Genomic DNA, 15,184 nt, shown 5'->3' with positions numbered 1-15,184 from the left:
CATTCATTTTTTTCTTAGAATAAATTTTTCTTTTTTTAAAAAAAAAAAATCAAGACCTCAAACTCAAAGTTCAAACCTTGCTTCCAAACAACAAACATAAATCATTCCTCCAACATTTGTATCTTTCCAATGATTACCGTTTCGGATCAATAACAGCACTGCATGACAAACATGAACATGATTTATTTTTTTAAGAAATTAACAATCCAAAATTGAAAAATGAAGAAAAAAAATCAGTATAAAAAGATAATAGAGTTACACTTACAGATTCAGAAAACAATCTGGGGTGGGGTCACAAAAAATTGATGGCGATTTCGATTTTTTTTTTCTTCCACGTTTTATGTTTATAATTAAAATATATTGTGCTTACCCTTTGATGATTTGAATCATCCACATCTTGTTCCTTGGTGATTATGATTTATTATATATTTTCATGGAGGCTTCCTTCAAAAGTTTGAAGTTTTGGGAGGATTTGGATACCAGAAAAAACCCCCCACAACCCCTTCTCACTCTTACGCATTAAATGTTAAATAGTTTTAGTTATTCATTCCTATAATCTTCGATTACTCCGTTTTTTGAAACTATTTTACGGGGATTTTGTGGATAACGTAGGTCTTTTTCGTCATTTTCGTTTGTTTTTTTGGTCTGAATGGTGGCACCGACCAACTTCGTATGTCTGTTGTCTTTTTTCTATAATAAAATTAAAAATGCCTTTTTTAAATTAATAGGGTGAAAAAGATAATAATGTTTCAGTTTAATTTAAGAAAACATTTTAAGTTTATTAATTGTTAATATAAATCAATAATTATATAATTATTTTATAATAATAATTACAATCTTGTAGTTAGATAATAAATCAATTATTTATATTAATCGTTTAGATGAAATTAATTTGAACAAACAATAAAGTGTTTTTTTTCTTCATAATATAAAAATAATCAAAATTAAATGAAATTTTACTGGAATGACAAAAATGTCCTGCAATGTCTAATCCATTCAACAAATATTGTTTTTGTCCTGATTTTGTTACGAAGGTTTATTCTCTTTTTCGCTCCGAATATTATTTGTATCTTTATTGGGTGTTCGGGAATTTGTCATTTGACAATTTTTTTATTATAAAAAAATGCACGCGTTGATCACGTGATGGATTGGAGTGTTGTTGTGTTCATACGAGGTGAAAGAAAAAGGATGAAGATGAGAAAACTGATTGGACAATTTTGTTACCCACCACTGATCTATACTAATAACAAAAACAATATACTAGTCTAATTTCCTTATAATACTACATTTTACTCTCATTGTCTTTCCTTGAGTGTCGATTAAGTTTTATTTTACCCTTTTTGTTTCGTACATATTAAAAAATATATAAATTATTTTATTAAATTATTTAATTAATTATTAATGAAGTATTTCAATGTTGTTAATGTAAAATATAATAATATTTTATAAGTTGCTTATATAGTAATTACTGAAATGACAGTATAAAAAAATAAATCGAAGATGTATTAAAAATTATAAATAATATTTATTTTAAAAAAAATTGTTTATTAAAATGTCACTCATTATGATATAGATGAAATTTTTATCACTATAATTTCATTTTAAAAAATCAGTTGTTATTTATATTTTACTATATATCCATTGTTTTCTATTAATTATTTTCATTAATAAATTCATTTGTCTCAAATGGTTATTGATTTAGACAATTTCACTTATTTTATTTAAATTCAAAATAAATAAATAAATAAATTATTTGTGACTAATATACATTTATGGTATGAAAAATAGACAGAACGACATGTAGATATTAGTGACAATAATTGAGTTTCTTATAAAAATATATTTTTCTTAATTAAGAAAAATTTTCTTTCATTAATTTCAAATAATTTGTAAAAATTATAATTTATTTTTAGCGATATAAGAAATATGTCTAAAACAACGTGTACCATATTTATAAAGATATGTTTGAAAATATATTTAGTTTAAAATTATAATGTTAACAAAATTTATTCTTAATCAATCATAAAAGATGTTCAAATAAATAAATTTTATAGAGTGAGACCTTGTAATGAAATTTTAAGGGTCACCTAAGTTTATTTTTATCTCATTAGTATAGGTTCATCTGATTATTTAATACACTATTATAGATGAAAATATATTTTTAAATTGGGATAAATCATATAGGCAATTTACTTTAATTTCATGAAAGTCGAACATAACATTGTGAAATACTCAAATTCAATTTAGAGTTTTTCTCTTAACTTTTGTGAAAAATCAAATTCAAATTCGTATGAGAGATAATCTACTGAATGATTATTTAATCGTATATAAAAAAAAAATTAAAAATAAAACTTTTTTAGTGATAAAATAAAGAAAAAAATGCACAATCCTCGTACCAATCCAGATGGACTAGTTGGCGAAGCCCGATTTAATAAATTTGAGCCTTAAATTATTAGAGGTTTTCAAATATGTCATCCTTTAAATCAATATACCGGAAAGATTAAAAATCAATCGGTTATTTTTTAATCCACCAAGTCTAACCGTTTACAAAGGACTAGACTATGTTATTCATGATTTTTCTATCTAATCTGAACTAAACGAATTTGATTAGGAATAGATTAGGTTAGGTTGAATTTTCGGGTGATAAAATAATTTTTGTATTTAAAAAATGTAATTAAATTTAAATATTTTAATATTTAAAAAATAATAAAATTATATCACAATATATTATTTAATATTTAAAATACATTCATAAACACAATAAAACACTTAAATTAATTAAATTAGCAACAAATTCTCAATTATATCTCAACAATTAAATTTTAATTATACATCAATAGTAAAAAAGTAAATATGTCACATCAATGAATTGTATTCCTATGTTTATGAGTTTAAAAAAATTAATTTAGTTTTAATTGGTTGGTTCGGATTAGACACGGATTTGAATGAGTTGGGTCAAAATGTGGGTCATATTGAATTAGATTGGATGATCGGATATGCTGATTTACCTTTATCTATGTACACTTCTAATAGTGTTTTTAAAATATGCATTTTGATAAGACTTTTAAACTTCATTGAAATTCGTACGGTCTATCTTAAAAGAACTAAGAGCATCTCCTACGATATTCAAATAAGTTCCTCTGTCAGCATGTAATTACGTAACTTTAGTGAATTTACGATTGGAGTTGTGTCAGCAAGGTGCTCCCAATAATGAACATACTTTCATAATTTAATAATAATAAAATTATAATCGTTATAGTAATTTATTAATAATAATAAATTTATAATAGTTAGTGATGTAGTACGGTGGACCCAATCTATTTAACCTCTAAATAGTCCATTTTGATAATAACTCTACTTAATATGATGACAATGTGTAATAAACTCATTAAGATTTCTTTTTAAAAAAAACAAAAACTAATTAAGATAACATTTAAAATCAACTAAAAAATAAACAAAACTGAATTGGACTTTTATGGTTGATTATGAGTTTCTGGTTTTCGGTTTTGAAAGTTATTTTCGCAATGAAAACATGTCAGAATAAAATGATGTTCCTTTTTACCTTTTTCATTCTTCACTGTTAGGGTTTAAATTTTTTGTTCATCTTATTGTTATTATCCTTTTGGTTGATGTATAGAAAATAAAATACCAACATCGATGCAAGTATTTTTTAGCAGTTCTCTTGGATTGGAAATTTGTTTCTGGCAGTTCAATCCCTTTGCTTTGCAACACTAAAAAGTACTAAACAAACCATTTATAGTTGTGCTTTTCTTTTGGCACTGTCATCAAATCTATCTTTGTACTATCAGATGGACTATCCAAAATTTGGCAATGTCTTTGAAGTTCTTAATGTAAATACCAATATTCCTGAATGTAAATCCATGAGGAAATTTCTTTTTCTGTGACAGTGAATGTGAATTGCAAGTCCATATATGTTTAAAGGTTAAATAGATATTGTTAGTAAATAGAATTAAATTCTTGGTAAGTAAAATAAGACAATCTATGTTAATTGACTTCTACATATTCAATAGAACAATAAAGCAATAGATTAGAAACAAGGCTTCTGCATGCCTCTGTTTTTTATGTGTTAGCTAGAAATTAATCAAGATTTGTGTCTAACTTTTACCATCCTTAATTCAAGCATCTCTTGATTTTGTGTAGTTCTCTTGCACCGTAGTTTTTTTAATTTCTTGCTGATGGTATGAACTGTTGGAATTATGAGTGTTTATGTTTTGGACATTTATATTTTCGTTTTACATTTGCCAATTGTATGAATTATTGGAGTTAGAATGCTAAAGAATGTTAATTTGTAGGATAATTACCATGAATGACACTATTTGGAGTTTGGCGGATGATTGAGGTGAAGAGATTCAAAATGTTATAATAGGACTTAAAGATTAAGTGGACATGAGTGAGTGAACAATTGAAATATTAAACGATCATCCAAGAAATTGTTTTCAAATGTTTTGAATGACATTATCCAAGTTTATCAAATTACGTGAGTTATTAAAAGAAATTGGGGAAATTAAAGACACTAGATTGTTCCTTCGTCTTTGGATAAAGTTTGTTTAAAGACATTATCCTTTTTTTTAAAGGCAATTATTCTCAATTAAATTTCAATGTACCTATCAAATATTTCTATAATGCATCTTGTTTTACTTTTTATATCTTATGAAATTTTTTATTTGATCAAGTAATGTGTAGGAGCCATTGACGGTACCTATATTTCAAAGTGCATTTTAAAAAATATCAAACTTTGTACTAAAAAAAAAAACTTAAATCGACGGTTGTTGTTCTTTTGATATGAAGTTTACATGACAGATAATCATTTTCTTATTCTCTCTTAAAGTAAATATTACCTAATGTACTTTTGATACAGTAATATGTCTGACTTTTTTTCACCATATCGTGGAGAACAATATCACTTGTGTGATTATAGAGGCCAACGAACACTACAAAGTCCGAAAGAGTTATTTAATTACATGCATTCTTGGTTACTAATGTGATCGAAATGTTTTGAAGACTTAAAAACACATTTTTCTATTCTAAAAGCAATGTTGCTATATACCTTTAGAAGACAAAAATATATACTACTTGAATATTGTATTATCCACAATTTTATTAAAATAGAGATGCAAGATGATATTTTATTTAGACAATATGGCGAAGAAAATATTGAATTAGAAGTTGAAGATTTGAATGAGAATAATTTGATGAAACAATATGTGTTATCACTAATATGTATAACAAATACTCTTCAAATGACTAATCTTTAAGATTGATTTAATCAACAATTGTGGAATGAATTTAATGTAACTCAACGATTGTTACAATAAATTCAAAATACTATGACATTTTGGAATGTTTAAAACCTATATGTTTTTGCTATTTATATAAATATTATTATTATAATTATTATTGTCATTTTTAATTATTTTATTTCCTAGTCTCTCTCTCTTTCTCTCTCTCTATATATATATATATATATTATGTATATTTTGGTAAATATATAGTGAGGTAAGGTAAATTGAGTGACTTAACTAAAAAATAAAAACCGAAACTTAAAACTCATAACTAGTATCCAAACTCAAACTTAAAATTGAGTTTTCTACTTTTTTTGAGTAATTGAGAGAATCTATACTTCGTTAATTAAGTCTATCAATTTAATAGTGTCAATAATTCAAAAAACTAATTACGAACATTAATGAGCAGTAATTATTCATGATTTGGATTTAACTCCAATTATCTCACTTACTTTATTGAGATAATTAGATAGGGAAATTTAATTAACTTTTTATTCAATAAATGTTTGCCATATTAAAATATAGAGTAGTGTTGCTTGAACACTCTAATCAAACACCATAATGACTTGGGATTCATCATTATTTTTTTCCTCAATCTTCTAGCAATTGAATCTTCTAGCAGCTCAGTTGTTTGATAAGGTAGTATTGGTTGATAACGTAGCGTTTAATTATTTAGTAGAGAATTTAGAATCGTAATTATTAAGACAAATAAATGTTGGAGCATAGACATATAGATATCCAATAGGTACAATTTTTGTTTCAGACAGAAAGATATACACAAAAACAATTCATAAAATAATTTTTTTAATTAAATTTATGTAATATTCATTAATAATTTAAAGCATTTGTTGATAACGTAGCGTTTGAAATTAGTTAATAATGAATAGATAGAAAAAGTTATTAAACACTGGAAAAGTTTATATAGTATAAAAAGTCTCATTCATCTTATTCAATAATTTTAAATTTTGTATTACATTATTCCTTTCATAAACTCTGTACTCCCCACACATCTATTTATACAAAAAATTAATGATTAAAATGTGAATAATTAAAATAAAATACAGTGACAAATTAAAATAAATCTACCAAGTAACTTTTTCTTCTCTCCTTCCAACTAAAACTACTCTATAATGAAATCAATGAATATGAAGAGGTTGTGACCAAATTGATTTGACCATTATATTATTTTGTAAATTTAATTTGAATCCGGTTGTTCTATACGCTCCATAGTTAGACACAACAACAAAAGAATGAAGATTGTATGTATCTCTCTCATGAATGTTAGTCTAAAATTGAGAAATAAGAGGTTGTTGCTTGAATTTTATTATCTTAAAAATATGAAACACAAATTTGTTAAATTAAAATCATAACAGTTTGTGTATAGTTTAAAACTTTGAATTTATAAAAGAAAGAATTAAACTTTGTCATTCATCAATACGATTTCCATTGCATAAAATTTATGTCTGACAAATCAGATATAAACTACGTTCGCACAACTCTAACAACCAAATTTCATGACTCCTTTTTTTGTGTGGAGATATTGAAGCAACAAAATGTGGTTTTGATCGCGGAATAAGAAGAAAAGTTTGAAGCCACAAAAACAATTCGTAAAATAAAATAAATTTATGTAATATTGAGTAAAAATTTGAAGATATAGTTGCTAAAGTAGTGTTTAAAAAACCATTCTCTTCGACAAACAGTCAAATCGTAGTGTAATTGATTGTATTTTTTTTAATTCATAAATAAATTTTTAACTCTCATTTTTTTTTTTCTCTCAATAAATATAAAAAACTGTTGATATAATGGAAGTTCTATTTTTTTTTCTTTAAAAAAAAAATCTGCACAATATGTTTTATTTATTTTTTTCTAAATTATTTCTATTAATATAAATTTATATTTGCCTAAACACTCTAATTAAGTGACACTGTCAAACTTATCAAAATATTATGTTTGGTTTAGTTTATTATATTATATAGAAAAAGAATGAAGTTAAGCTCTTTATAGATTATTTCATCTTCCAACCCATTAGAGGCGGCTTACATCATTTGAGGCAGTGTGATTCAATGGAGTCATGTTCCGCTGCTATAAAGTATTAACAGTTCAAAAATGATGAATTCCTCGTTATTTATTTGGTATGATTTACTCGATAAAAATATGACCAAATTATTGATAAACGGTCTAAAATTTAATTGTAAAAGAAAAATGAATATTGAGAAAATATTTTAAAAAGAATTACTTCAATAATAAAATTTATTGTTACATATAGTTTGAATTTACGTGATTCTAATGAGATATTGTACGACATATCAATGGAATTATTTTGGTTTTAATTAAAATATTAGTTGAATTTAACCAACTATCGAATATCATGTCACATACATTACATTATAAACGATAAGGTTCACTTTCACTATCTTAGGCATAACATAGAAAGCGACCTAATACTTTTACTTGATTTTGCAATTAAAAATGAAATCCTAAGAAAAATCAAACAAGCAAAGTATTTGTGAGTGATACTTGATTGTACTTCTAATGTTAGTTGTAAATAGCAAATGTCTTTGATAATAAGATATGTTGACAGTTGTTACTATTGAGAAATCTTTTTTATGAAGACTTAGATTATTTTTCTTATACCATTATTGCATATAAAATTTTGTTGACTATTCCGGTGACAATAGCTTTTACGAAAAGAAATTTTTCAAAATTGAAGTTGTTGAAGTCTTACTTGTGATCTACTATAGACTATCATTGCTAATAATTGAGAATGATCTTTTGGAGATAATACAATATGAAGACTTGAATGATAAATTTGCTTTAAAAAGTGTTAAAATTATGACTCTTTTTAAATAACAAAAAGATTAATATTAGTTTGATGGTGTTATTTATAATTTATTTATTTTGATGAATTTAAATAAAATAATTTGAATTTTTTGTATTTATCATGTAAAAATATAATATTTTAAAATAGCTTATCATTTTTAAAATTACATTTTTTATAATGGATACCAAATTTTTAGATTCATATAATACTTCCAAAAAAAAGAAAAAGTTAAGACTGCTTATACCTTATACCAGTATCATATATGTATCTATGCAATTGCGCAAAGAAGCATATATTGTAGGAATAATAAATGTAAAAAATATATCGGTATACCATATTTTCACTAAAAAAGAATGAAAGTTTCTCCTCCCACAAAAAAAAAAAAGAATGTTAAAAAAGAATGTAATTGCTAATCCAATCCCCAATATTTACTCACAAAACGAAAAAACACTACCGAGAACACGTTTATTTAAGTGAAATAACTTAAAGTTTGAGTAAATGGGCGTGTTTTTTGAGGTTGTTGAGCATCCTAAAAAGAAATAGTGTTTTTTTTACCAAAAGATATCAAACTTCCTAATAAACATTGGGCCACAAGACCACAATAAAAAATTGGGCCAGAGAGCGCTCTCAAATTATTTACGCGAAGCAACACAGCATCACATCAAACGACGGCGTTTTAGAAAATAAAATTCATAAATCATCAACAGTGTACATTGCTTACCTTCAACAATACGCCAACATACATAGATTAAAACAGAACAATAGAAGAAAACAGTTTCACTCAAATCATTATTCAGAGTCTCACCCTTCATCCAAAAAATGAAGAAAACGACCTTCACCACCGTCGTTTCACTCATCACAATTTTATTCACGGTAATGATACCCCAATCGACGGCTGAGATCAAATCTCTCACCATAACCTCCGATACCCGACCCATGATCCTATTAGAAAAATTTGGGTTCACACATACTGGTCACGTCCGGATCGCCGTATCAGAAGTCTCCGTCGCCGCTTCCGCTTCACAACCCGACCCATCCCGTCTCGGATTCTTCCTCCTAAGCGAAGAATCACTTCTTCAAGTCCTAATTGAGATCCAACAAAACCCTAGCTTCTGCGTTCTCGATTCACACTACATCACGAGTTTATTCACCTTCCGCGACCTTTCGCCACCTCCAACGGCGTCGTTTAACCGTTCTTATCCCGTCACATCGCCGAATGAGTTCAGTCTCTTTTTCGCGAATTGCGCGCCGGAAACCTCCGTTTCCATGGCCGTTCGCACGGAGCTTTTCAACCTCGACGCCGACAGTTCACGTGATTATCTCTCCGCCGGTCAAACTCAACTTCCTACATTGTTCTTCCTCTTCTCAATCGTTTACTTCGTTTTCCTCGTGATCTGGTTCCACGTTTGTTACACTAACAAACGCTCCGTTCACCGGATCCATCTTCTCATGGCCACTCTCCTCCTCATGAAAGCTCTTAACCTAATCTGCGCCGCCGAGGATAAACACTACGTCAAAGTCACAGGAACTCCACACGGTTGGGATGTTCTCTTCTACATTTTCCAGTTCATCCGTGTCGTGTTGCTTTTCACCGTCATTGTATTGATCGGTACCGGATGGTCGTTTCTCAAGCCATTTCTACAAGAAAGGGAAAAGAAGGTTCTCATGGTTGTTATTCCCCTCCAGGTTTTGGCTAATTTAGCTTCTGTTGTGATCGGTGAAACGGGTCCTTTTATCAAAGATTGGGTTACCTGGAACCAGGTTTTCTTACTTGTTGATATCATTTGCTGTTGTGCAATCATTTTTCCTATTGTGTGGTCGATTAAATCGCTTAGGGAAACCTCAAAAACTGATGGAAAAGCTGCTAGGAATCTCGCGAAATTAACCCTTTTTAGGCAGTTTTATATTGTTGTTATTGGTTACCTTTACTTCACAAGGATTGTTGTTTTTGCTCTTAAGACCATTACTGCTTATAAGTATAGGTGGGTTAGTAATCTTGCTGAGGAAGGTGCTAGTCTTGCCTTTTACATTGTCATGTTTTACATGTTTATGCCTGTGGAGAAGAATGAGTATTTTGTGCTTGATGAGGAGGAAGAAGAGGCTGCAGAGATTGCTCTCAGGGAAGAAGAGTTTGAGCTTTGAAAAAAATAGTAATGCTTTTAGCTCAATCATCACGCATATCAGGTTCGTCCGATTTGCCTATAACTGCTACAGCTACATTTGTGGTTCAAGTCTACTGCGCTGTCACTGCATTGCTTTTCCTCCTTGACCGTTCTTTATTTTTTCCCCCCTTAACATTCTATTTTACAGTTAGAGATATTGGAATACTGCCTGTATGTTTTTAGATTTTATTTTGTTTGCAACACTCATCTTGTATTGTGCGATTAGAAAAAGTTTGTTCATGTTTGTACCCATAATCAAATGCTACTATCACTCAAGGAAATGATTGCTCAGTTGCTACCGAGTTATTTTGTAACTCACAGTTCTTCTTTGAATTTTCCATATTCACATTCTTCTTGACTGTAAGGTTAAAACGAGCAATGTATACTGTAATCAATTGGACATACATTCTCTGGGAATCCACATTTCAGACCTTCATACTCTTTAAAATTTTGTTTACCTTGATAGTTTAACGGAAGTGTGCAATCATGTCTTGCTCTTTTTATAACAAGAGGCTTCCCTGTCACGATTTATAATGTTGATTGATTCTTAGTTTTCATTTCCAAGATCTTTGATGTTTTCTTAGAAGTGTAATATGGTTTAATTTGTTGATAACTTGTGAAAATTTATTTAGAGCAAGTTAACTGTGCAACTGGACATATTACCAATTAATAGTTCACCAAAGGCTTTGCTCGTGTCCCACTTAGTTACAATAACAGCAAATTGATGCATAGCAAGGCTTAACCCTAACTATTCCCTTGTTAATTGTGTGTTGTGTCTGTACTTATTCCTGGTTTGTACCTGGCCATTTTAATGAAAGATCTGCTAGAAGAAATACCAGTGTTTTTAATACTTGAAATTTAAATCGAGCACAAAATCATCAACTTGACCGTGTGTGGAAAAGAAGCTGGACTAGAATTTGTTGCAGTGAGCTAGGTTGGTTTTTCAGCACTTAATAATTAATATGGCATTTAACTTTTATCTTCAACAGTATGAATTGCATGACCATGGAGTGATTTTAGTTCTGTATGAGAGTGTCTAGTCTTAATCATAGGTAAGCAAATATTCAGGAAGAAATAGAGTGAAGTTCTAGTAGTTAGTTTATGCAACTCAGGAGTGTATGGATTTTGAAAGAATGCAATACATGTTATACCTGATGGAAATGATACAGTTTGAAAACCTGTGTGAACTTCCATTGAACTTGAGCTCATACATTTGTATGCTTTTGGTTTGAAGTCAACATATATTGTTGCGCCATGTGATTGCCATGATGATATCACTTAGTTTTGTCGGTTATAGTTTTTTTCAATTATCGACTTGCTTATGGAACGTGTTAACTGTGCTAGGGCTATTTTTCTAGACAATAAGTATTTTAATTTTCGATAATAGATATCTTAACAATTCCAATGGTTGAAATTTAAAATACAACATTGGCAAATCGTGCTTCCAAACTTATATTGGTACAATTAATTATTGCAACTTAAATTTTCTTAAAAAATGGTTCTGCCTCTATCAACTTATACAAACATGCTATCAATCTGCATATACTGAGAGATAAAGTGCAATGTTAGAAAAAAAGTTAAGGGTTTGTTTGATTTGAAAAAGAAATTTCTATTTTTACTTTCTTATTAAAGTTTTAATTAAAAAAATGTCACCTCGTTTCCACGGTTTTTTGTTTTCAAAGTTTTATAAGAGAAACAAAGAAAAAATTAAAAGCTTTCTCAATGCTTTGTATGCAAAACATTGAAAGGATGAAACAAAGTGGAAACAAGATGACATTTTGTAATTAAAATAAAACTTCAAAAAGAAAATGAAAACAGAAAAGTCGATCGAAAACAGAACAAACTCTATTCCTCTAACATTAAAAGGTAAAAGACCTTTTATTGGGTTCCTAAGATCTATTAGGGAAATGAAAAAATGGTGGATTAACTTTGACCAAAGAGATTTTGCTTAAATGTTAATATCAATCAATACTCTTCATCGTATACTTTGCCTAATAAAAATATAAATCAAAAGATCTATACTTTATTTTTCATTTTACAAAAGATTGAAGCAAACAACACTAGAAAATGATACTCGGAAATCCAAATACCCCCACGAAGCGAGCATATGCTTATGCTATGATTTGATGTCGAGTGATCTTTCCAAAGCGACATTGTTTGTTACATGATACAATTTGTGCAACTCAGAACGGATGACCGCCATAGTTCAACAGTGTCCAATGGTATAAAGTATGCAACAATGTCCAACAACATGTGTCTAATTCTTTGTAATATGTAAAGTGTTCGCAGCCACAGAATTGAACATATCAGATACTGGATTGAGATGCTCTAGAAAAAAAATTAAAAAACGGTTGACCTCTCCCAAATGCTTCTCAGGCAGCATCGTTATAAATGACCAAAAATAAGGAAATAATTAGTCTCCACCATAACAGTTTTCAACTTGGCAACAGCTTACAACCCTTTGACTTTAGTTTAGACTCTAGACCAAAGAACTTCAATCCTAATATTACCAAGTTCGCTATCTTTTTCGTCATGTGATCAATTAGTAATTCGTCGTACACAATAGTATCAGATTCTGTCAACAATTTGCGGTCTCTCAAATTTGAGAAAACCTTTCTGGCCTCTTCAATTGTTCCATGCTTGCACATGCCAGAGATGATTGCAGAACATACAACATTGCATAAAGGGAAACCTTGTTGCATCATCTCATTCAATACATCAATCACCTTTTCTGCATCATTAAATTTGCATATGTGAATAAGGGTAAGATAATACTTAAACTCCATAGGTCCACTAGTAGCATTGCCTAAGCAATCTCTAACAAGCATCATGGCTTCGTCAATCTCTCCTATTTCGCAAAGACCTTTAGCAAGGCGATGATAAACAACCATATAAGGAATGCAAGACATCTCAATGATCTTATTATGACACACACAAGCCTCCTGAATTTCACCGCGAGAACAAGACATAGAATTGCTATGTTATATGTTGACGAATCAGACTTCATGTCTGAGCCCTTTATTTCATTGAAGAGTGATAATGCTTTCTTCACTTCACCACTCAATCGAAGAGAATCCATAAGAACATTGTATATTTCAACACTAACATAACCTTTTTCTTTCAAATGTGTAAATACCTCTAGTGACATTACTGGTCCTTTCTTCTCAACCAAATGGGAGAAAAATTTGGACAGATCTTCAATGACTGGAAATCTCAATTTCTCCATTTTTTTTAGCAACTTAAAAAATTATTCCATACGTTTCACTTCAGCATAGGCCAACAATAACGGTTTTTAGCAACTTAAAAAATTATTTCATACGTTTCCTGAATAGTGACTTGGAAAAGCTTATAAGCCTTCTCAACCTTATTCAAGTTGCACAAACCTTCAATAAGGTTATTATAAATCCCCAAATCGGCTCGGTATCCTGAGTTCACCAAATCCTTCAACAAATCAAAAGCCAAACCAACCTTATTTCTCGCCACAAACGACTCAATCAATGATCCATATATCGCTCTATCTATCAAATGACCCTTACTCTTCATCTCCTTAAACAACTCATAACCCTCCTTAACCCTTCCCTCTTTAGCCAAACCACCAATGATAGTACCATATGCCATGACATCCGGCACAACTCGTCTCTCTTCATTTCTTCCCAAACCCTCAAACAACCGTCCAAATTCCCTTATGCAACCATAATTCGAACCAACGCGGTATATGCGAAAACATCCGGCTTACACAATTTCTCCCTCATGATCCCCAAAACCTCCAACATCTCACCAATCCTCCCAGCTTTACACAATCCCTTTACCAAAACCATAAAAGTAACACTCTCTTCAACCAATCCATCCTCCCTAAAATCATTATAAACCGACAACGCCAAAACCAAATGCCCAGTCTTAACCAAAGCATCCATAATCCTATTATACAAAAAAACCCTAGGTCTCACACCAAACTTATTCCTCATCTTATCATAAACATGATACACCCTAAGACCTCTTGCGGAAATGATTTGCACGGTTAAGACAATAAGCAAATGCATTGAAGCGAAATTATGATGATTACCTTTTTGGTTTTCTACCCAGTGAAAAAACTTGAAAGCGAGAGCAGGGAAAGCCTCCGTCGGAGAAACAATTCGAGATTTTAATTCGAATGCATTCTGACGCAGGAAGAGGTCTTAGGGTTTATCATGTTTGTTTATGATAAGATGAGGTCTTAGGATTTTAATTCTGCCTTCTTAATATATAGAAGTTGTCAATGAACCGAACTAATCAACTTGCTCAGCTCTGGAATTAATGTAAAAGTTTCTTTTAAACATTTATAATTCGTGTTTAATTTTGACCTTGATTTTCATCCTTGCTAGTTGCTAGAGGGTGAACTAATGTCGCTATGCCAGGATCGTGACCAAGGGATCCATATAGTTCCACTTGGAAACGAAAATGAATATGAAGGACTTAATTACGAAAATTTTAATTAATGTAACGCTGAATTGTATACAGGATGACTTTTCCGTAATAGGTTTTAGTCTTCCTTCTTTTCTTTCTTTTGATTTTGCTAATTTTTTCCTAATGAATTTAGTCTTCTTTCTTTACCGATCATTTATAGTGATTAGTGAAGCATCAACGCTTCCTCTTTTGCTAAAAAAAAATATAAACAAAGACTTAACTAATTTCTTTTTAATGTACCGATGAATTGAAGAACCTTTTACCTCAGGTTAAAATGTACTTTTAGTTTCTAAATTTTAAATTTTGGCTATTTTTATTAACTAGTTTTAAAATTGCAATTTTAACTCTTTTGTAAATAATTGATTCTTCTAAGTTTTATCTTTAATTTTTAGTTAAAAAAAAAACAGAACGTTCTTTATTTTTTTTTTGAATTTGAATTTGAACTAATTTGAATT

The 15,184-nt window shown here is 29.6% G+C and overlaps 1 protein-coding gene and 1 pseudogene across 1 annotated transcript; one reads left to right on the top strand and one right to left on the bottom strand.

The window, feature by feature from the left end:
- Window positions 1-8,851: 8,851 nt before the first annotated feature.
- LOC101492747 (protein CANDIDATE G-PROTEIN COUPLED RECEPTOR 7-like) lies at window positions 8,852-10,600 on the top strand. The gene has a single exon (XM_004494925.4). It carries the CDS (start codon window positions 8,944-8,946, stop codon window positions 10,264-10,266), a length of 1,323 nt encoding a protein of 440 aa, XP_004494982.1. The 5' UTR covers window positions 8,852-8,943; the 3' UTR covers window positions 10,267-10,600.
- A 1,668-nt stretch (window positions 10,601-12,268) lies between these two features.
- LOC101496745 (pentatricopeptide repeat-containing protein At4g20740-like) lies at window positions 12,269-14,800 on the bottom strand (annotated as a pseudogene).
- Window positions 14,801-15,184: the final 384 nt, after the last annotated feature.

This window comes from Cicer arietinum, chromosome 4 (genome assembly GCF_000331145.2).
Source record: "Cicer arietinum cultivar CDC Frontier isolate Library 1 chromosome 4, Cicar.CDCFrontier_v2.0, whole genome shotgun sequence".
NCBI classification, from domain to species: Eukaryota; Viridiplantae; Streptophyta; class Magnoliopsida; order Fabales; family Fabaceae; genus Cicer; species Cicer arietinum.
The sequence above is the reverse complement of the archived record's forward strand: the minus strand, read 5'-3'. Positions and strand labels throughout refer to the sequence as shown.

Excerpts from the sequence above, each read along its gene's own strand:
- LOC101492747 (XM_004494925.4), top strand. The coding sequence starts at position 8,944 with ATGAAGAAAACGACCTTCACCACCGTCGTTTCACTCATCACAATTTTA.